Source organism: Vipera ursinii, assembly GCF_947247035.1.
Source record: "Vipera ursinii genome assembly, chromosome: 1".
NCBI lineage: Eukaryota > Metazoa > Chordata > Lepidosauria > Squamata > Viperidae > Vipera > Vipera ursinii.
In genome coordinates this window covers 86,548,989-86,572,300 of record NC_139512.1, presented here as the reverse complement: position 1 = coordinate 86,572,300, position 23,312 = coordinate 86,548,989, and the positions used below count along the sequence as shown (strand labels likewise).

General features: G+C 42.6%; 2 protein-coding genes across 3 annotated transcripts in view; both read right to left on the bottom strand.

Moving 5' to 3' along the window:
- LOC310635979 (7-dehydrocholesterol reductase-like) overlaps positions 1 to 6,137 on the bottom strand; it is a 28,070-nt gene extending 21,933 nt beyond the window's left edge. The window contains exons 1-4 of the mRNA XM_083355396.1: positions 5,866 to 6,137; positions 3,843 to 3,896; positions 2,507 to 2,528; positions 46 to 149 (exon numbers count right to left, since the gene is read on the bottom strand). Coding sequence (XP_083211522.1) covers positions 46 to 149; positions 2,507 to 2,528; positions 3,843 to 3,896; positions 5,866 to 6,110 — 425 coding nt within the window. The 5' untranslated portion in view covers positions 6,111 to 6,137. The remainder of the gene's footprint in view (positions 1 to 45; positions 150 to 2,506; positions 2,529 to 3,842; positions 3,897 to 5,865) is intronic.
- LOC310635961 (7-dehydrocholesterol reductase-like) overlaps positions 1 to 22,459 on the bottom strand; it is a 105,642-nt gene extending 83,183 nt beyond the window's left edge. Inside the window, exon 1 of one of the 2 annotated variants that reach the window (XM_083355358.1) lies at positions 22,371 to 22,459. The gene's annotated coding sequence lies outside the window, so the exon portion shown is untranslated. The remainder of the gene's footprint in view (positions 1 to 22,370) is intronic. The other variant, XM_083355360.1, reaches the window with a different exon arrangement.
- Between the last annotated feature and the right edge of the window lie 853 nt (positions 22,460 to 23,312).

The following is a 23,312-nucleotide window of genomic DNA, read 5'->3' as shown; positions in this document are numbered from 1 at the left end:
ACACATGTTTCACAGCTATAGTCACTACATGGCAGATTTTCTTACCATGCTCTACCCCACTCTCCATGAGAGGCTCCATTTTGATTTATAGCATTTTGACTTTTTCTTCCTTCAGAAAATTGACTGTCTTTATGAGATGCCATTGGAAACTGCAGAAGAAGAGGTGACACAAACGTATGATAAAATTCTTGAGTATAAAAGAACCTTTCTTTTGTGAAATGTTATGTCCAATTATGCAATATGCAATTCTACTTGATTTTTTCTTCATAATTAATTCTGCTTTTAACAGCCTTAGGAAAAATAAGGCAAGGTTCATGTGGCATAGCTAACTTACTATGGGAGAAAAAAAAACCCTCAGGACTTCGTCGCCATCCCTGAGTACCAGCAAGAAGACCCCACATCCTACCAACCACAGGACTGGATAACCCACATGGGGTGTGTGTGTGGGATAATGTGAAAAAAGCTTTGGTTAAAGCAGAGGCCAGTGCACAAGCCCAGTCCAACAAGAAACAGAGGCTCCAGAAACTGTTCCGAGTGTGGGACCATGTCTACCTATCCACCAAATACCTGCGGTTAAGGGTGCCCTGCAAGAAATTAGCCCCTAAATATCTGGGTCCCTTCCGTATTACAAAGTTCATTAACCCGGTGACCGTTAGACTGCACTTGCCCCGACTCCTAGGAAAGATACACCCGGTGTTTCACTTTAGCCTCTTAAAGCTGGCAGGGAACACCCCCTGGAAACCCGGGGTGGGCAAACCAGGTCCCATCCAAGGGGATCAGTACGAGGTACAGGAGATCTTAGACTCCCAGTACCGAAGGGGGCAACTGCAATACCTGCTGAGGTGGGTGGAGTATCCTGTAATGGACGCTTCCTGGGTACGGGAACCAGGTGTTTAGTGCCTAGGTTCCATCACCGATACCCAGGTAAGCCAGGGGGGAAGGGCGGCTTTCTGGTCCCTTAACACATCCCTAAATGTGTCTTCTTGTTTTCCAGGTGGAGCCCTGGTAGGGGGAGCCACCTGTCAAGCTCCAGGCTCAACATTCTACTGGGGGGGAAGCTGTCTGCCTTGCCTCCGCCTGTCTTGCCGGCCATGTTCAGCCTTGACGCTCCGCTGGGAGCTGCAGCCAATGCCACCTGCCGCCTGAGAGCTCCGCTGAACAACTGGGATGCCAGGAAGCCCCGCCACTCAGCTGGGAGCTCCACTGGACAGCTGGGACATTAAGGGACAGCCAGGCAGCCAGCGGACTGCGGGAAGTCCCAGTAGCCACCGGAACTGCAGAGACAGTCTGGAGTTGTGTTCCCTGGGGGAGACTGGAGCTGGATTTTCCTTCCTCCTAAAGCTGACACACACGAACAATAAAGGACAATAAAAGAATTCACCGGGCAGGATGGAATGTTACATGGACAGCAGGGGACAGCCAGAGGGCTGTATCTAAGAAGCGGGGTGGGATTTATACCCACCCACCAGGATGCTGGCTTGTTGGGAAGGGAAGGGTGGGGCTGGGTGGAGCTGGGTGGAGCTGCAGGGGCAGGATATTTAGAGCACTGGGAGCAAAACCACTTCTAGTGCTAACTTTGTTTGCTTTTCTAGCTTCTGTGTTCCTGTTTCCTGGTTTCCTGGTTTTTTGTTCCGTGTTTGGTGGGGAAAGAATCCAGGACCGTTACAGACCTAACGCTTGACAGACTTGACCAATGGGCCCTATCCAACAACATTAAATTTAATGTGCAGAAAAGCAAGGTATAATACCCAGGCAGGAAAAACTAAAGGTACAAGTACAGATTAGCGAAACCTGGATCAAAAACAGTAACTGTGAGAGGGACCTTGGAATCCTAGTGGATGTTCACTTAAACATGAACCAGCCGTGTGTGGCAGCAGCCCCAAAAGCTAATACAATCTTTGGTTGTATAAACAGAGGCACAGAATCAAAATCATGTGAAGTATTAGGATCGCTTTATAAAGCCTTAGTAAGACCACAGCTGGAATACTGCATCCAGTTTGGGTCACCACATTCCCAAAAATATGTTGAGACTTTGGAAAAGTGCAAAGAAGAGCAACTAAGATGATTAAGAGTCTGGAAACAAAACCATGTACAGAATGGTTGCAGGAATTGGGTATGGCCAGTCTAGAGAAAAGGACTGGAGTGACATGATAGCTGTATTCCAGTATTTCAGGGGCTGCCACAAAGAAGAAGGGGACAACTTATTTTCCAAAGTACTAGAAGACAAGACAATAAAAAATGTTCCAAAGCCTGCTACCAACTAGCTTCTATCCCACAAATGCAGCGTACAAAACAATATATGCAATGGTTTCCCAAGCAGAATGTATGTATTTAAAAATGGAATTAAAAGAAAACTTATTTGCCTTGTGTTGCCTCCCCACGTTCTTTATTCCATATAAACCTCTATTCTATATATTTATCCAAACATTTTGCTGCTTCTGAAGTTCCACAGAGGATAAACGTTTTGGACAAATATTGATTAATAAAATTAGTATCAGCTACTTACAGTATATGATTGCTTGAATGTTCTGTTTTGAAAACATAATAGAAGATCACTAAAAATGTCAGATTCATATGATCCTAAAATCCAATTTCAACCACCCACAATAAAAATCAAGAACTGCATTTTCCAGAGATGAGTTAACTAAAGCATGGCTTTTCAACCAGTGGTACGTGTACCACTTGTGGCACATTGGCACCTGGCAGGTGGAAGCAGTTCGGGTCTGGATGGGGAGGAACAGACTTTAACTCAACCCCGACAAGACTGAGTGGCTGTGCATCCCGGCATCCCGGGATATTCAGAATATTCCATCTCTTTCTATGGGGGGTGAGCTATTACCCCGCGTAGATAGGGCTCGCAACTTGGGAGTCCTCCTAGATTCACGGCTTACTTTGGAAGATCACATAGTGGCTGTGACTAGGGGAGCCTTCGCCCAGGTTCGCCTGGTGCGCCAGTTGCGGCCCTATCTAGACCGGGATGCCCTGTGTATGGTCACTCATGCACTCGTGACCTCTCGTTTAGACTACTGCAATGCTCTCTACATGGGGCTGCCATTGAGGACCACTCGGAGGCTCCAACTGATACAGAATGCAGCCGCGAGAGTTGTGTTGGGAGTCTCCCGATACTCCCATGTTACACCTCTGCTCCGTGAGCTGCATTGACTCCCAGTTGTCTTCCGGGTGAGATTCAAGGTACTGGTAATGGTGTTCAAGGCCCTACATGGCATGGGTCTGGAGTACCTCAGGGATCACCTGCTGCTGGCATCAACTTCCCTCCGCCCTGTGCTTTCCCACAGAGAGGGCCTCCTCAGGGTGCCACCGGTCAGAGAATGTCGTCTGGTGGCCCCCAGGGGGAGGTCCTTCTCTGTGGGCACCCCGGATTTATGGAATCGTTTGCCGGTCGAGCTCCGGATGGCGCCCGACCTTCGCTCCTTCCGACGCGATCTGAAGACTCACTTATTCGAACAAGCCGGCCTGGCCTGATGGGGGATGGGTTGGGATTTTACTGTTGTTTTTAATATATCTATTGTTTTAGCTGGGCATTGTGTTTAATTCTTTTTAACTTTTGTATCTTTGTGTTTTTATATGTTTGCCCTGTTCACCGCCCTGAGTCCTTCGGGAGAAGGGTGGTATATAAATAAAATTATTATTATTATTATTATTATTATTATTATTATTATTATTATTATTATTATTATTATTATTATTATTATTATTATTATTATTATCATCTTGTTTTATAAATCAACTTGTGTTTATTTATTTGATTGATTGATTTTTATAGTTGTCCATTTCAACCAAATGACTCTGGACAGCTTACAACAGTATTTCTAATTACTTACTTGTTCAGAAAAATTACTCTAGAGCTGTAACAACCATTCCAGTGCATAATAGGCCTATTAAAATAAAGATATTAAGTTATATATTTCCTTACTTAAAATTGGATCCTTTTTATTTCAAGAATATAAACTGATTTTGGATTGCAATCAAATTTCTTTTTTCTTTTTACCATGTGCAAGAAATATTTTTTATTTCTGTTTACAGTAGTAGCCAAAATTGTGAAAACCTTTTGGGAAAAGTGTACAGTAGAAACTTTGGTTAAGTTTCTACCAATTTTTCTTCTAATTTCTTTATAACTGGAGCCTTGTTCACTTAATAATACCATTTTACATCGCTTTCTGGGCAATCAGTCAACTCTTTGCACCATTACTTTAATTTCATTACATTTTATAAGCTCACTAAATGAAAGAAAAAAATAACTTGATAACGACCACCTAACACAGGGCTTTTCAACGTGTGGTACATTGGTACCTGGCAGGTGGTACGCAACCATCCTAAAGAAGTGGCAGCAGGGGAGGGCAATGAGCTGAACTGGTGGCAGCAATGCACGAGTCTGAGTCAGAGACAGCTGGAACTGCAGGGCTGTCAGGGCTCAGCAGAAGCGCCAGGATCAGCGCCGGATGCCAGCTGATCAGTGCTTCTTCGGGGCTGTCAGAGCTCAGCTGAAGTACCAGGATCAGCACTGCTTTCCAGCTGATCAGCGCTTCTTTGGGGCTCAGCAGAAGCACCAGGATCAGTGCCGCATTTCAGCTGATCAGCGCTTATTTGGGGCTCAGCAGAAGCGCCAGGATCAGTGCCGCATTTCAGCTGATCAGCGCTTATTTGGGGCTCAGTGGAAGTGCCAGGATCAGTCCTGCTTTCCAGCTGATGCTTCTTCTAGTGCTTTATGGCTTCCGCTGCACTTAGCTTGGGCTAGATCCACGAATAACACTAGCCTTTCTTCTGCTGGTTTCTGGAGAGCTTTCCCTGGATGTCCAGATAGACTGCCATCTCCCCATGATCGTCGGGGCTTCCCTCCTTCTTTGCCACCTCTCTAGGGTGGCTTTTGGCCCATTTAGGGCCCCCAAACAGAGAGAAATCAGCTGTAGGGTGCAGAGCCCCATGATACATCGCCTGTTGCACTAACTGCACAGAACCAGAAGCCACTGAACATAAGCTTCTATGTGCCACAAGCACAATCAGTTCTAAGTTTTATCTAATGATTGGAGCTTGCATTGTAAACATAATTTGTTTACATTATTCTATGCAAGTTAAGATGATTAGAATCTACAGTGTCTTCTAAAGCCATCATATTATTATACATCTGCTATCACTTAGTAAGTATATGCAGAAGGGATGCTAACATCATAAATATTTTTAAAATCGCAATGTCTTCTGAAAGATCTTTTAATGCAGACTTGCAGGGGCAAACATCAAGGGTAACCCAAATTTTCAGATTAATTTGGGCAGAAGCAAATTTAAGAGAGGTTACTGTGATCTATTCCAAGGAGTGAACCACCTCATTTCTCGATAGTTTCCTGAATTTGCCAATGCTATCTTCGGCCTTATCAGAAGAATTTTCCTTGTCAAAACAAAAAGAAAACCTGTCACAAGCATATACTATGAAACCAAGTAAATGGGAGGAGACTTGTTTTAAATCATAACTTACCATATTTGAAATATATTAAATCCACTAAAAGAGTCAAACTTACAAATTCTGGGCTACGTGAACAGAATTATAACAAGAAGCTATGATTCTAGCCATTCCATATAAAGTTATGTGGAGTTGCTTCAACTTTGTGAAATATTTTGCCTCCTAAAAAAGGAGCACCTCCTTGTCTTTTAAGTTCTTTAAAGCTGCTTGTCCAATTGAGTAATTAAAGCTTCATGCAGGTCTCTAACAGATGAAATAGGCTGAAGTTATTTATATTATAAGTATCATTCAAGCCTGGAGGAGATGAGATGAGATGTCAGGATTTAACTAGATAGACTCAGCAATGAAAGACCTTTTTCATAAAGTTTCATAAGGTTGCAAGATAAACATACCAGTTTCTCCAGTTGGGAGGGTATATCTTTAAGAAAAAAGAAAAAAATGAAGTCCCGCCATTTGAAATAGACGAGAGGAAGCCGGCTGCTCGAGAGATGTTTATTGGTGAAGCTGGAATCCAAGATGGCGCTGCCTTGGGAGGAGAGGCGATAGACGGCCGAGCCTCTTGTTGTGTTTCAGGCCTCCTGTGGCGATATTCTGCTGTTTCCAGCCCTGGAGAGGCTGGGAGAAGCGGAGGGGGCATCTTTGGAGGCGAGGTGTGATGCAATCACCTCGCTGGAAAAAGGAAAGCACCCCGAGGATCCGGAGGCTTGAAAGAGGGCCACAGTTTGGCAGCCCCGAAGCCAATGACTCGGCAGTTTGAGAAAAAGCAGGGAAGTGAGAAAGAGTGGAAGTGAGTTTAAAGACTTTCTGAGCGAGCGCGCCGGCGGGGTGCTAAGCAGAAGTGAAAGGAGCGGCAGCCAGTTATTGGAGGTGGTTTTGGCAACAAATATTTTTCTTTCCTTTTTTTCTTTTCTTTTTTTCTTTTTTCTTTTTCTTTTGTTACCCCTTTTGTCTTTTGCTGCCGTGAATGCTGATTAGAGGCTTAAATGGACTTGTCTACGAATATGACATGATTGGTGGAAGCTTTCTCTTCCCTGAAAAAGTTGGTGTATTGCTTTGCGGACTTATAGAAACTGACGGATATTGATGTGACTCCTTCTTTCTTTCTTTTTTCTACCTAAAGAGCGGAAGTGAAATTATTAGAAGGAAGTACGGGGTTTGTGATAAAGTTTCTGGGAAGGAGTCAACCTGTGGTGTACAGTAGTGTGGAGAAACCTCCTGGGACAAACTGAAATGTCTTTAACGACAATGTCAACTAAAACCTTAAGGAAGGCCTCTACCTTGACAGCAGCGGCCTCTCCAGTTACGACGCCACCAGGGGTTAGGAAATCGCTGGAGAACCTACCAGCGACAGAAAAATCTGCTACAATTCAAGGGATTTATACAATGTTCCAAATATGCAGGACATAATGGAGAGGAATTTTGACAGCTTGAAGGCTGAGTTGGGGGACATAAGAGAGGAGATGAAGGAAATTAAAGGAAAATTGGGTGCAGTCCAGGTGACTCTGGATACGCATGAAGAGCGAATTAAAACAGTAGAAAAGGACTCTGAGAATATGGAGAAGCAGATGGAGAAATGGGAGCACAGGTGCACGCAAGCATCCAAGAAGCTGGAAGATGATATGGTGTACCTGGAGATGGAGAAAGCGGCCTTTTTTTTGCACTTCCAAAATGTTACGGAAGACAGAGAAGAACAGCTGGAAGAAGTGGTAGGAGAAATGATTGCAGACCTGGTGGGGAAAGAGAAAAAACAGGTTCGGTGCAATATTGATGAGGCTTTTCGAGTTTATACCAATTATGCCAGGCGATACAGCCTCCCTAGGGAAGTGCATGTTAGGTTTACCAAAAAGGCGCTTAGAGATGAAGTGCTCCATAGAGCTAGAGATCAACCAATTCAGTATAAAGGCCGTCCGGTTACAATTCTTAAGCAACTGCCAAGAAGGGTCCGAGAGCAACGTCAATGCTATCAATTTGTTACTTCGCAATTGAGGAAAAAAGGTGTGACATATAAATGGCTGCTTCCAGAGGGGCTCCTGGTGATGTGGGAAGACCGAAAGATAAAGATTGAGAGTCTATGCGACGCACAAGATTTCTATAAAATTTTTTGTGGGACTAGTGATCAGGAGAGTGATGGAGAAGTGGAAAGTAGAAGTCAGAGGGAGGAGAGGAATCTCGGGGGAGCGGAGGGGGGAGGGGGGTGGAGAGGGAAAGGGAGAAGAATATAAGAGGGTAACTAGACAGACTACCAAATCTAAGGCCCCACGTAAGTAAGGATGTGTCAAGGGGTGAATTTTTTGACACTCAATGTTAATGGTCTCAATGCTCCTGTTAAGATAAAAAATATCTTAACCAGATTAAGGAAATTTGGAGCTGATGTATTATGCCTTCAGGAAACTCATATTAAGAAAAGCCAAATTAATTTGTTGAGTTACTCTAAACTAGGGAAATTATTTGTAGCATCTGCTGAGGAGAAAAAGAAAGGTGTAGCAATGTATGTTAAGGAGTACTTGTGTCCTAAAGAATTATGGGTGGACCCGGAGGGGAGAAGCCTGATGCTGGAGATAGAAATGGTGGGAAGCAAAGTGTTACTGGTAGGCATATATGCACCTAATAATAATCAGGGAGACTTTTTCCAGAAAATATATTGGAAAATATTAGATTTGGAGTATGAGCAGATGTGTCTCTTGGGGGACTTTAATGCGGTGATAGATAGGGCTAAGGATTACAAAACAGGCAGGGTTGATTTGAAGAAGAAAAAAGGGAAAGATAGGAGGGTCTTACCCAAAGTATTTAGGGATATGTGTGAAGAATTTGGCCTTAGGGATATATGGCGTGTGATTAACCCAGCCTCTCAACGTTATACCTACTACTCCCCCAGGCATAACTCATGGTCTAGGTTGGATATGGTATGGTTGTCGGATGGGCTGATACCTTATGCAAAAGATGCCATGATTTTGACAAACGAATGGGTGGACCACAACCCGGTGGCTATTACATTGATAAGGGGGAGTAGAGTGAGGAGTAGATGGATGATGAGCCTGGAGACCCTGAAGGATACGGTTTTTGTACAAAAAATTAAACAAGAGATGAGTCTGTTTTTTTTAGAAAATAGGATGGAAGGGATGCCCCTACGAATAGTTTGGGATACAGCTAAAGCTTATTTGAGAGGCTTGATAATAAAACAGATGGCAGTTAAACGTAGGAAGGAGGAGGAAAGTAGGAGGGAAATTGTTGAGCAACTTACTAAGGCAAAGAAGGCTCTCCAGGTAAACCCACAGAAAGTGTACAGGAAGGAGCAGGTGGATTTTTGGAGGCATAAACTCAACCTTGTGGACCAAGAGAAAATAGCACGTCAAATTAGGGTGGCGAGGCAGAACTATTTTGAATAGTTAAACCAGGGAGATGGCTTAGCTATAGAATAAGGAAAGAGAAGGAAAGTAGAAGAATTGAGCAGTTAGAGGATAAGAGGGGGACACTGATAGGGGATAAAGAAGGGATAGAAAAGATAGTGATAATTTTTTTACAGAATTATATCAGGAAGAAAAGGTTCCTGAGGAGAGGATTAAACAATACCTGACAGAGTCAGACCTTCCTAAGTTATTTCCTAATGAGAAAGAGGCCTTAGATCAGGAGATAACAATAGCAGAAATTGAAAAAGCGGTCAGACAACAGAAATGTCAAAAACCCCCAGGCACTGACGGAATTCCTGCAGAATTGTATAAGGTATTAGTGGAAGCGTTGGGAAAACATATGAAAGATCTATTTAATGAAATTTTGGATGAGGCTATAGTCCCGCAATCTTGGTTGGAGGCAAATATTAGTTTGATTCCTAAGGATGACTTCCCTTCGAAGCATATTAAAAATTATAGGCCAATATCCCTTCTTAATTCAGACTATAAAATATTTGCAACAATAATTGCAGATAGATTAAAAATTTACTTAAACCAATTCATACATACAGACCAAAATGGGTTCCTTCCCACTAGACAAATAAAAGATAATCTCAGAATTATATTAAATGTTCTGGAGTATTATGAAAGCCGACCAGATAAACAATTAGCTTTAATATTTATCGATGCTCTAAAAGCATTTGATAGGGTTAATTGGGATTTCCTGATGAGTCAGTTGGAACATATGGAATTTGGGGCTAAATTCTGTAATATGATTAAAGCAATCTATACTAAGCAGGAAGCGAGATTGTTGATAAATGGGAATTTAACTGACAAATTTGATATCTGTAAGGGCACTAGGCAGGGTTGTCCACTCTCCCCACTTTTATTTATCCTAACCTTAGAACCCCTATTGAGAATAATAAGGAAAGATGAGGAGATTACTGGGCTTCAGATAAGAGACCAAATTTATAAACTGCAGGCGTTTGCAGATGATATGGTCTTCCTTTTGGAAAACCCTCTGGAATCCAGCACGGAATTTGTTTGGTTCTGATAGACGAGGACTCAGAGTGGTTTAACAATGAACGAGTTTATTGAATACACAAAGTCAACTGTCAACTGTCAAATGTTGCAACCTTATATAGGGGTAGTGTTTGAAGTGTAGCCAATCGATGGAGCTTATTTTCCTGCTCCTAGGTTATTGCAACCAATGATTGCACCAGGATTTCCTGCTCAAAACCCTGCTATTCTGCAATCAGCTAATTCCCTATTTAATAACTATTTACATACACAACACCCCTTACCCCCCAGTTGTTGTTAACTCTTTACAAAGTCCCTTAAATATTTTGGTGGCCTATGTATTCTAGTAGGGTATCTATTAGTCTGGCTGCTGGGGACCCCCTTTCCAGATTGACCACTTGGCTGCTCGTCTGTGTTGGACCTAGGCTCTGGGTTACTTGACTCTGATGTTTCCATGTTGCTGTTTTGTGCGTTGGTTTGTGTTTGATACTCAGTAGTCACTGGCCTACCTCGCAGGGGTGCCTCCCAATCTACTTGACTAGATTGTTGTTGTTGTGGGGATACAGGGAAAGAGATGTTTTGCCATTCCTCTACCACGCTCTCTGGCATGTTGTTATTAATGAATCTGGATGTGCTTCCTTCCCCATTTGAGCTTTGGCCCCCCTCTGCTGGCAAACACCCACTGGATCTTTTCCTCAGCTGATCTGTGTGTCTTTTACAGATCCTATTCCCTTCCCCCTCAATAGTGTACGACAGAGGTCCTAAAATTTCAGTCACCACCCCTGGCATCCATTTGTCCCCTTGGGCATAATTCCTGGCCCAGATCAAGTCCCCCACTTTAAATGTTCTGTTAGGAATGTCCAATTCAGCGCTTGGCAGAAGTCTGTCGGGGTGTAATCTGTCCAATTTGGTGGTTAGTCTCCATCCCCACCGCATTTCAGCTGGACTTTTCCCTGTAGCGGAACATGGGGTCGTATGTTGGGCCAACAAAAACTCGGCCAGTCTCTGATGCCAGTCACCTCGAATGATTCTTTTTAAGGCGTCCTTGGTGGTCCTCACATTTCGTTCAGCCAAGCCGTTGGTGGATGGGTGGAAGGGTGCTGATGTCCTGTGCTTAATCGAGTTGGCCTTGAGGAAATCCTGAAATTCAATAGATGTGAATTGTGGCCCATTATCAGACACGATTAAATCCGGCAACCCATGAGTGGCAAAGAGGCCCCTTAATGCCTGTATGGTTCTACCTGAGGTTGCTGAACTGACTGGTACTACCTCTAGCCATCTAGAGAAGCTGTCAACCACTACCAGAAATGTTAACCCTTGGAAAGGCCCAGCGAAATCAATATGGATCCTGGACCAAGGATTTCTAGCTAACTCCCACTTATGCGTACGTATGTGTTGTTGTTCCGGCCTAGAGCGTTGGCACAGATGGCAATTGGCAACACACTCTTCAATGTCCTTGTCCAGTCCTGGCCACCACAAGTGACTCCTAGCCAACGCTTTCATCCGAACTATTCCAGGATGTCCTTCATGTAATTCTAGTAAAATGGCTGATTTGTGGATTCCTGGAATAACCACACGATTTCCCCAGAGTAAACATCCCAGATGAACTGACAGTTCATCTTTCCTTCTAAAATAGGGAATGTATTTTTCATCCGGGTTGGCGTTTGGCCACCCGCTCAGGACCCAGGCCATTACTCTCTTTAAAGTGTGGTCCTTATTTGTTGCCTCAGCTATGTCTTTAGCAGTTAGTGGCCAATCGGGGATATCCTGTAGGGACATTATTTGTCCCGCAGGTGCAGGGTCTTCCTCTGTTATGTTTAGGGGCAATCTGCTAAGGGCGTCCGCATGTCCCATGTCCTTGCCCGGTCTGTATTGGAGGGAGAATGAGTATGCTGAGAGGAAAATGGACCATCTCAGCATTCTAGGTGACATTATTTGGGGAGTCTGTTTATCTGTGGTAAACAGTCCCAACAGGGGCTTGTGGTCAGTCAGTATAGTAAAGTTCCTGCCATAAAGGTAGTCGTGGAACTTTTTAACACCTGCCACTATTGCTAATGCCTCCCTGTCAATCTGAGCATAATTCCGCTCTGCTTTGGTTAGTGTGCGTGAATAGTATGCAATTGGTCTTTGTATTCCTTGTTTGTCTAAGTGACTGATTACAGCCCCTACACCATAAGGCGAAGCATCGCACGCCAGGTAAATAGGTTTATTTTCTATAAAGTGGGTTACAGTTGATTTACTGGACAATATGTCCTTTAAAGTTTGGAAACTTACTCTGTGTTTGTCTAGCCATTGCCAAGGAGTCTTCTTATCTAAGAGTCTGTGGAGGGGTTCTGCGATGACAGCCTTGTGGGGCACAAACGTATGGTAAAAATTTACCAGTCCAAGGAAGGCCTGCAGTTCTGCCTTATTCTTTGGTTCTGGGGCCCATTTAATTGCTTTAATTTTGTCAGGGGTAGGGTGGATTCCATTTTTATCAATTCTAAACCCCAAAAAATCAGTGGATTTAACCCCTATGCTACATTTTTCCCTTTTTAGTTTCAAACCAGCCCTCCTAAATCTACCCAGTACCTGTTCCAGTCGCTCTACTAACATTTCCTCATCTTTTCCAGCTATCAGGACATCATCAAAGTAAGGGCATACTCCAGGTATGCCCTTTAAGGTCCTCTCCATCACTTCTTGAAAGATGCCTGGAGCTGCTGCAATACCAAATTGCAGCCTATGGACTCGGAACGCCCCCTTGTGGGTAACTATCGTCTGTGCCTCTGCAGCCTCTTTAGAAACAGTCAACTGTAAGTACGCATGCGCCAAGTCTAGCTTGGCAAACATGGCGCCGTCCTGGATCGTGGCGAGGACCTGCTTCACCGTCGGGACCGGGTAAGCATGCTTTTTCATTCCCATGTTGAGTGTGGCCTTATAGTCAGCGCAGATTCTCACATCCCCATTGGGTTTGAGGGGTGTGACAATCGGCGTTTCCCACAAGCCACCCTCAACAGGTTCTAGTACCCCTAGGCCTACAAGCCTGTCGAGCTCGGCCTCGATTTTTTCCTTTAGGGCGAAAGGTACCCTTCGGGCCTTAAGCCTGATCGGTTTTACAGAGGGGTCTAGGTTAAATTTAATTGGGGGCCCTTTGTACCTACCCAAAGACCCATCGAATACGTCTGCAAATTCATTGCAGACTGATTCGAGGGTCTTATTTTTAATTACTGAATTTATCCCCCCGATCCAAATGCCCAGGGCAGGGAACCAGTTAACCCCTATTAAGCTAGTCCTATGTCCCTCCGTGACTATTAATTCTAAGATCCCCTTAAATCCCTTAAATTTAACGCTAAGGCTGACCTTTCCTTTTATTTTTATGGGGCTTTTCTGGAAGTCGGTTAATTGAATATTTGTTGAATTAAGTGGAATTTTCCTTCCACTTATTTGTTCTATCCTCTCAAGGGTTTCAGTGGAAATTATTGACACTGAAGCCCCTGAGTCTATTTCCATTCTGCAAGGGACCCCTTGCAGGTGGACTGTAATTTTTGATTTTCCTCCAGGAAAATTGTACCCATTTCCCTGTTTCCTCCGGCTGACACGCGCCACCTCCCCTAAATTTGGAATTTTTACCCGGGGTTTAGGGGTCTCCTTGCCACTTAAACTAGGGGTTACCTTACCCTCGGCCCACACATCGATTTCGTGGAGGCGGTTGTCGCGAACACGGCTCCTGCAGATGGCCTGGATGTGGCCGGTCTTGCCACATGCCCTGCACTTTGCGGTACGAAATCGGCAAGAGGCACGGGGATGGTTGCCTCCGCAGCTGCCACACCGGTTCTGGTTGTCCATGTCGCGCGGTCTGGTTGTGGTGTCCCGCCAGGGTCGTTGTGTCGCCGTCGCTTGTCTTTGCGGAGTTGCGGGTTGTTGACGGCGGGCAGGTTCGGGCCCTTCACTTCTGGGTTGTCTTGGTGCCAATTTTCCGAACCGCCTGGAGACTTCAGCGATATCTTCTTCCCACTGTTGGTCCACCTCCCCGCAGTCCACATAGCCTTCTTGGTTGATCTCGGACGATGCTGCCATGCTACTGCGGGGGGGGGTCGCGATACCCAGTTGATTCGTACGTTAAAAGTTCGTCGATCACCTCCTGCAGATTGCCAGTGGGTTTGGATATAATTCTGTTTTGTAGCTGCTCGTCTCTCAAGCCCAGTACTACACGGTCGCGAATTCTTATTTCAAGATTATCATATTTACATCGTACTGCGGCTTCCCTGACGGCAGCGACAAATTTTTGTATGGATTCTCCCGGCCTCTGGTTTCTTTTCTCGAAGATGCGCCGCCAGAATAGTTCGGATCTCCTAGGTGTAAAGTGGACCTTTAGTTTGGCTAGGAGATCGGCATACGGCACGCTTGAGACCGGTTGCGGTTGACACAGTCCGACAGCGACTCGATAGACCGGTGTGCCGCAAATCGTCAGTAATGCTGCCGCTTTTTTCCGGTCGTCTGTGATTCCGTTCACGAGCAGGAACCCTTCGACCTGTCCTACGTATTCTTCCCAATCTTCGGGGAAGTTTGGGTCGAATTCCTTCAATGACCCAATCTGCGCCATTCGGAGACTTTTTCTTGTTCTGCCGCGGCCGCTCGGTTGACTTTGACACGTATTCGAATTTGCCGCCTTTGTGCGACAATTCCGCCAATTCTCTGGTCTTCTGTCTATCCCACCTTCGTCGCCAATTGTTTGGTTCTGATAGACGAGGACTCAGAGTGGTTTAACAATGAACGAGTTTATTGAATACACAAAGTCAACTGTCAACTGTCAAATGTTGCAACCTTATATAGGGGTAGTGTTTGAAGTGTAGCCAATCGATGGAGCTTATTTTCCCGCTCCTAGGTTATTGCAACCAATGATTGCACCAGGATTTCCCGCTCAAAACCCTGCTATTCTGCAATCAGCTAATTCCCTATTTAATAACTATTTACATACACAACAGAATTACTAAAAAGGATTGAGGAATTTGGAAACGTGGCTGGTCTACAAGTAAATAAAGATAAGACAAATATATTGACGAAAAATCTTTCAAATAGAAGTAAACCGATGTTAGAGGACACTACAGGGTTTAAAATCGTGAAGAAGGTGAAATATTTAGGAATCTGGTTGACGGGAAGATGTTCAAGTATTAGGGAGGATAATTATTCTAAATTACTCATACAAACAAAAATGGACCTGGGAAAATGGGGTAGGATACAGTTGTCATTATTAGGAAGGGTAGCCACGGTGAAATCTTATGTTTTGCCGAAATTGAATTTTCTTTTTCAGACAGCACCAGTTAAACTTTCGCTGAAATTTTTAAAAGAGTTAGAGGGGTATTTTCTAAATTCGTATGGCAGGGGAAATGGCCCAGGATTGGGGAAAAAATGATGCAAGAAATTAAGGAAAGAGGGGGCCTTGGCCTACCAAACTGGGAACTTTACTATCAGGCTGCTCTCTTAGTTTGGGGCAAGGAATGGATAAGTTTAAGGAATAATCGATTGTTGAGTTTGGAAGGATTTGATTTGCTGCAGGGATGGCATGCAGCTCTTTGGCGGGAAGGTACTCCTCCAAGCAAACAGTTTACTCGCCACTACATAAGGGATATACTGATTCAGAATTGGGATAAGACAAGGGCTAAGTACTATGCACAAATTCCGTGTTGGTTATCAACTTTGGAAGCCTTGACCCATCCGATCCTACTCAAGAAGGGAAGAAGACCAACTTACAAAGAACTTTTAGATAGCAGGGGAGAACTCAAAACACGACAAGATCTGGCTCAGCAAGGGTTTCAATTGGAGTGGTGGGCCTACCTGCAGATCCAGTCAAGGTATAAGAAGGATAAGGAAGGAAGGGGTATTTATCTGAATCTGCAGGAATTAGATAAGATTCTGCTGGGTCCGGAGAAAGGGATGATATCTAAGTGTTATAAATTGCTGCTAACTAGGGTAGTAGGGGAGGAGGTGGTAAAAGATGCGATGATTGCCTGGGGGAAGAATTTTGGTTATGCACTTCCACTTGAGAAATGGGAAGAGATTTGGTGGACTAATATGAGGCTGGTGGTTTCCACGTCATATAAGGAGAACATATACAAAATGCTTTATAGATGGCATCTCCCTCCGGCTAGACTTTCCAAAATGTTCCCTGGATTGTCGGCCAATTGTTGGAAGTGTGGTAAAGGGATTGGCACATACTATCACTTATGGTGGACATGTCCGGAAGTGGTTAGATATTGGATGAGGATCCAAAAATGGATAGAGGAAATCACAGGGTGTTTAGTTGATCTTAAACCAGAGACGTATCTGCTTGGCTCCAGGCCTGGAAATATTAAGAAGGAAATATGGTATTTGGTTTTACATATCTTAATGGCGGCAAGGATGGGGTATGCTCAATTTTGGAAGGCAAATCATACCCCGCCGGATGAAGTTATAATTAGGAGAATACTTGATTGTGCAGAAGCAGACACATTGACTAAGAAGTTGAAGGGTAAAGAAGAGACACCAGCATTTCTATCATGGAATAAATGGTATATTTGGATGGATAAAAGATTAAAGAAATGAGGGTGGCTTGGAGGTTGGTCAAAAATGAAGTGATATAGTCTTTGTTAATGAATAAGCTTTGGAGTTGGATGGTTATAAGAGACTTAATGAGTGGAATATAATTGTTAGTTTAGAAGTAGATATAATGTGAAATTTTTGAAATGGTTTTCAATTTTTCGATTTCTTCGTTTTTTGTATATTGTAAATGTTTTTTTTTTTCTTTCTCGGTGTATGGTGTGTTTTTAACACGAAATGTAAATAAAGATTTATTTTTTAAAAAAAGAGAGAGATGTTTATTGGTAGAAGCAAAGTGCCGTTTCAGGAGTTTGTTTCTGAGTCAGCTGAACTGGGAGAGTGGAAGGATTCTTACATTTTGTGACTTTGAAGTTCTGGGATTTGGGCAATGTGGATTTTGTGTTCTTAAGGAATGTTTGGCAATTTCTATTGTGGCTGATGGCTTATGTCCTGGGTTGGATTTTGGGGTGAGAGGTTACTGGTTCTAATTTTATTACTCTGCTATTGTTAGCTGTAAGTTTTGCCACAAAAGATTTTGAAGTATTTTTTAAAATAAATTTTTATTGATTTTCTAATATTACATTTAAATGTTTGAAAAGCAATGTGGCGGCTGAGTACAATAATTCTATTACACATAGATATCATTAGTACAAAACTCAAATTGTTACAATCACCATTCCCTCTCTTTCTCCCTTAATATCTACTGTCTCATATTTAATCTAATCCAATTCTTGTTCTATCAATCAAATGGAAAATAACTTTCTAACATTTATCAGTAATTTTTAGTTTATATATATCTTAGTTGCTTTAACTTTCAATCTTTTAAACAATCAATGACCTAAAAAGTTTTTCTTGTTTTTAATTTTCCATTAATATTTAAATTTAACATTTAATAATTATTATTTCCAAATTTTAAATGACCCCAACTCCTTTATCACAATTCCTCCCAAAGTTTAATGTTCCAGATACACCTCTTATCTATATGTTCTTACCATTTACATCAACAAGTTAGTAATGCAATATAATATTCTTGTTTTCTAATAATTCTCAAGTATCTTAAATTCTTAAATTTAATAACCAAAATTTCTTTTATTTCCACATTTAATACTTCCTCTTTACATCTACTATCTCATATTTAAAACTATTTTTTTTCCTTTACTATTACAAAAAGATATATTTATTACTTCCCATGAATAAAGTTTTAACTTATATACCGTATATCTGATCATCTTTACATAATCCTTATGCACAAATCAATATTCCATTAAAGCAGCAGTTAATATTTTAGCTTCTGAGTTTTACCTAACCAAAATTTTCTTTGTCTCAACTCATAACAGCATCTTATATTCAAAGTACACATCTTATCCATTTAAGTATATTCTATTTTAAGACATAAAAACATATTTATGGCTTTCATCAATAAGGTTTCATCAATAAGGACCCCCAGCAATGCGAAACTGGACGGAGGAGACAAAGCTCATCTCCCAGGAGGCCGTGACGGCTGTGGCAAACTGGAAGTCCCTGGGATTTTGAAGTATTTTTGTCCTGAATGGATTTTGCCTGTAGCATTTGTTTACTTATAAATGGAGCCATTTGGGGAGGCTGCCTTAGCCAGCAGCCAGTACTTGGTACATTTTCTTTTAAGTGTTGGCTACTGGCTACTTGACTTTCCTTTCTAGCGAGTAGCTAATTCTTAAATGGGAATGTACCTTTTTAAGATAGTTCCCTCAGTGGCTTGTCTTTTCTGTCTCTGGAGGCTTTTCCAGCTGAGTTCTCTTCCCAAGGCTGCGTCTTTTTTTTCTTCTCCCTCTCCCACCCAAACTGTCTCCTTTTAAAGCCTCTCCTGTCTCTGCCCCCTCCTCCTCCTTTCTCTTCTGGGTGAGCTGCAAGTGCTGATCCTGGTGCCTTTGCCTCGCCCCAGTTGCCCTGCAGCTCATGAGGACCTTCTCATGGCAAGTGCTGTGCTGTGCTGTTTTGGCTCATTCCCTCCCCACCACTTGCGCAAATGGAGCTGCGCTTGCCACCATACCCTCTTCACCATCCTCCTCCAGTCCACAAATCCAGAAAGGTTGGGGACTGCTGCTTTAAAGGAATGAGACAAAATCATGGAGGATAAGGGTTTTCTCAATGGCTATTAACTGTGATGAAATGTACAACTCACAGGTTCGGAAGGAACCTATGACTAAAATAATGTACTAACGGGAGAATGGCCAGTAATAAAAATAAGATGCTAATGTGATTAAAATCTTAGTAGATACAGTTGGGTATATTAAATTCAGTTAGTATTAGCCTTGGGTGGTGTTTTGTGGACTCTTATGTTATGAAGATCCAACTTATTTGATTAATTTATGAATTATTTTATTGTTAGAACCCAGAAAAAGAGTTAATTTGATAAGTATCATTTGATAATATGTGAATATACCCTATTTGTCTTAGGTCTAATACAACAAGATCCAGATTGTCAGGGGCAATATGCTGACTGAGGTTGCCTACCCCTGGTCTAGGTGCTAGTGCTATTCTTAAAATTACATCCTCTGCTCACAATTTTATTCAGTGATGAATGCTAAAATAAAAACATGGCATAATACCATGACTCAGTATCCAGAAGACTGAAATTCCCAACAATGGGAATGTGGCCAACCCCCACGTTCTATGCAATTCCTGCAATATGCAGATGGAGAAATGACCCTCATAACGGCTTTAGTTACACTACTTCTAAGCCAGAAGTAAGTCACCTCAGTTGCTAAAAAGGGGAAATGCCATTTGATCACAGGCATGGAGGTGATCCTGGAATAGTGCAAATGTTATGCCTATAACTGTATTATCTGTAAATAGATGATGGCACTCTCTTTCTCTTCCACTGAGCAAGTAAACGTTGTGGGTTGTTTAACTATGATAAAATCCAGGGAAAACAGCATCAGGGATGGGCTCACAAAAAGTAAAGGGTTTGGATATCTGTATTTTATCTGTATTATTTTCATACTAGCAGGAACAGAATCAAGAGATGCAAAATGCTGTAAATATCATGTGACTCCCCTAAAGTTATATAGGTAGTCCTCGACTTACAACAAAATTGTAATTCTGTAATTCAAAATTCATTTAGTGACTGTTTGAAGTTACAATGGTACTGACAAAAGTGACCATGACTGTTTTTTACACTTATGACTGTTGCAGCATCTCCATGGTCACATGATCAAAATTAAATTGCTTGGCAACTGACTCATATTTATGTTGGTTGTAGTGTCCTAGAGTCATGTGATCACTTTTGACAAGCAAAGTCAATGGGGAAGCCATATTCGCTTATCAACCATATTACTAACTTAACAACTGCAGTGATTTACTTAACAACCATGGCAAGAAAGGTCATAAAAAGGGGCAAAATACACTTAATAATTGTTTCACTTAGCAACAGAAATTTTGAGCTCAATTTTTTCCCCTTGCAGCCTCTGGAACTATCTCTAAGAATGCCTCTTTGAGGACACTTTTCTTAAATCTTTCAAATCTCTCCTCCTAAACCATCTTTGCCATGACATCTTGAGCACAGTTCCAAGGAGAGGCCAATTTTAACTGGTCAAAGGCACCAAAGTCACACTTACGGTAACAGCTTGGGAGAGAAAAGTTAAAGGCCACAAGTGGATGGGATTCACATTACACAAGTGCCAAGATCTTGGAAGGAGTTTTAGAGGTTTTATCCTTTTTATCTATAGTATGCCTATGTGTTTGCATCCATTTCCTACTTCAAAAGGCAGGAAATTATGCTTTCGGTTTTCAGTAGGCACAGTCAGAAAGCAACACGGCACAAAGGGAGCTTGGGGGCCACAAGTTGCTCACCCTTGCTTTAATCTCATCACCCTATTATACCCATGTATGCCTGACGTAGTTGCATTTATACAGATGGGGCCTATTGTCACTCTAAGCACAATGTGGGCTATTTAACCTGGGTGATGTGGAATTCAGGTAGTGTATTGTCATTTCTTTTTTCCACCATCAGTCCAGGAGGATTCCTTTTCTTGTGCTTCGTCCTGTTCTTAGAGGCTTTCCTGATCCTTTTCCTCTGAGATTCTCCTTAGATGTGTGAATCTGGCAGCTGCTGCCTTAAGAAGGCTATCAAATGTTTTTATACTGGCCAGTTTCCTTGTATTTTTCTTGCGCCGTGGAATGGGAAGATGGCAGGAAATTTATACATAGCTATTAAAACATTGGGACGCGGTGGCTCAGTGGGTTAGGACGCTGAGCTTGATTGGCAGTTTGGCGGGTAGAATCCTGAGTGCCGCGTAGCAGAGTGAGCGCCTGTTACTCGTCCCAGCTTCTGCCAACCTAGCAGTTCAAAAGCACGTAAAAATGCAAGTAGAAAAATAGGGACCACTACGGTGGGAAGGTAACAGCGTTCCGTGCGCCTTTGGCGTCTAGTCATGCCGGCCACATGACCACGGAGATATCCTTGGACAAGCGCTGGCTCTTCGGCTTTGAAACGGAGATGAGCACCGGCCCCTAGAGTCAGAAACGACTAGCACGCAAGTGCGGGGGAACCTTTACCTTTACCTATTGAAACATTGGATCCTGTGATTCTGATTCAACAGTCTTCCATAGAATATTTGATGCACATGTCTAGCCATTTACCAGATCAAGACTGGCCCAGCTTATGTGTTCATACTAGCCTTTGGTACCCCTATGCATGTGATTGCTTTCTGCACCATGCAGATAGGCCTCATTGCACAGATAGGCCTTCCACAATTAACATGCCATAAGTGGACATTCTCAGAAGTTATTTAAGTACACTCAGGCCTACTCATGAAAGCAGAACCCCCTGCTTGATGATAACCGATAGCCATACTATTCTTGGAGGTCTGACTAATCCTCCCAACACATTCCTGAAGTTATGATTGCAAATGCCTGACCTCTAGACAGGGCCATGGCCAATATCTTCATCTTCCTGTTATTTTCTTCCTTGTCTTTCTTCCTGCTCTTGCTATCAGATCTTTCTGCCTCTTTTGGAAGATACCAGCCAGGGCTTTTAGGGCCTGCCCTCATGGAACATCTGCAGGATGTTCTGCATAGAACAATGGCCATCTATGTGGCTTTTTCTTTTTTAAAAAAGTTATGACAAATCTCATATTTGCTAGAAAGCCATGTCCTTCACTATTTTGCTAAAACCTGGACATCACCCAAGCTAGAAGTTAAGTATGGTACAATCAAGTGCACATGCTCAAACACCATAGCAACATTGTGGTCACACAAAATAATATGTGGGTTGGTAGAAGAAGATCTAGCGAACACTTCCCTCCTGCAACCTAGGTGTACCTAAAGAAATCCCTCTTTACAATAACAACTCATCCTTTCACTTTATTCTCCCATTTCTAGGAGCTGAACTGGATATATTGCTAAACATGTTTGATATACAGCAATTCTTTTTTAAGGGCTAAAGGTAACTTCCCTGCCCCTACCAACTGGCATTTATTGAAGATGAAGGGTGGTTAATGGAAAGGAAGGCTCCGCTGCAGGCATCTGTGGCAGGGGATGAAGCAGTCACAGGGACAGAGAGAATAGATCTGTGGGGGAACTGAATAAGCCACATCCTCAAAAGAAAACAACTGTCTTTCCCCATCCCAGCATGAGGAAGGGGAATACAGTCTAACAACAAAACATTATTGTCTATTGTAAAGATCTTTGTTGCATTTGTATTTGTTCTGACAAGGATGTTCAACTGATGAAATTAAATTAGGTATTTAAGAGACTGATCTACCCATCCAGAGAAATCAACATACAAATGAATAGAGCCAGATCATTTTTTCAGGAGGGCCAATTAAAAAACAGACCTCAAAAACAGAACCACAGATTACTACTAGTGATCAGCCATAACTTATAGTTTGCACAATTCACAACACATTATTAATAAGCTATAAACAACAGTCCAGCATTTGGTAGAAGGCCCATACTTGCGTATAGACAGCCAGTCAGCCAGAAGTAGATTCTCACAAATCATCAGAAACAACAGGTGTGGGATTCAGAAACCAGTCATCGCAGGGTGTCCAAAATGTCTGTCTGCCTATGCAGAGTTTATTACTTTTATACAGTTTTAACAAGCAGGACAGAGCACACAGCAAAAGCATTGTTTATTGGTGTATTCCCTTGTCAATCTTTAAGAACATCCCAGCCAGGGTAGTCTCACATATCTTGATGGTTCCTGGCAGTCCTTGGCGGTGCTAATTGGAGTGAGCTCATAGACATGTGGCAAACAAGATACTGAGGCAGGCAGTTTTCTGCACACGGTCCCTTCATATCCTTGACCTCCATCTCTACATCTCACTCTTTTCTTTTTTGTTAGCCAAGGTTTTGTAAAAAGTTAATGAAAGGGTCATACTCAGGAGAGGAACATCTTTGCAATTGCTTATACAGGGCATATATGTGACCCTGTGGCAGTGTGGGAGGGGTTTTAGGGCGAAAAGCTGTGATACATATGTTGCAAAAGGAAGACACTAAACAAAACAGCACCCACCAATCAAAATAGCACAAATAATGACTAAATAACGTAGGACATTTCCCAATAAACCTGTGGGTAGCCAAGCCCAAAGGCTTTCACACCAAGGTCCTAAAGTATCTATTTTCAAATCAGAGGCCAAATTGTGTAAAATATTGAGCTGGTGCTGGATGGTTCGTGATTCATCTGAAATGTTAAAACAACTCATTCCTTCAAAACTTTCAAAACCCGAATGCTGGCGCAGAAGCAAATAATCAATAGCAGCGCAATTTTGTAAAATAGCTTTTCGCAAAGCTTGCAGCTCATGATTGATTGCTGAAATAGCTATAGAAGTAGCATTGTTTTTTGCCAAATTACACGCAACAGCATTAATGTTAAGATGAGCGCGAGCAGCAAGCGC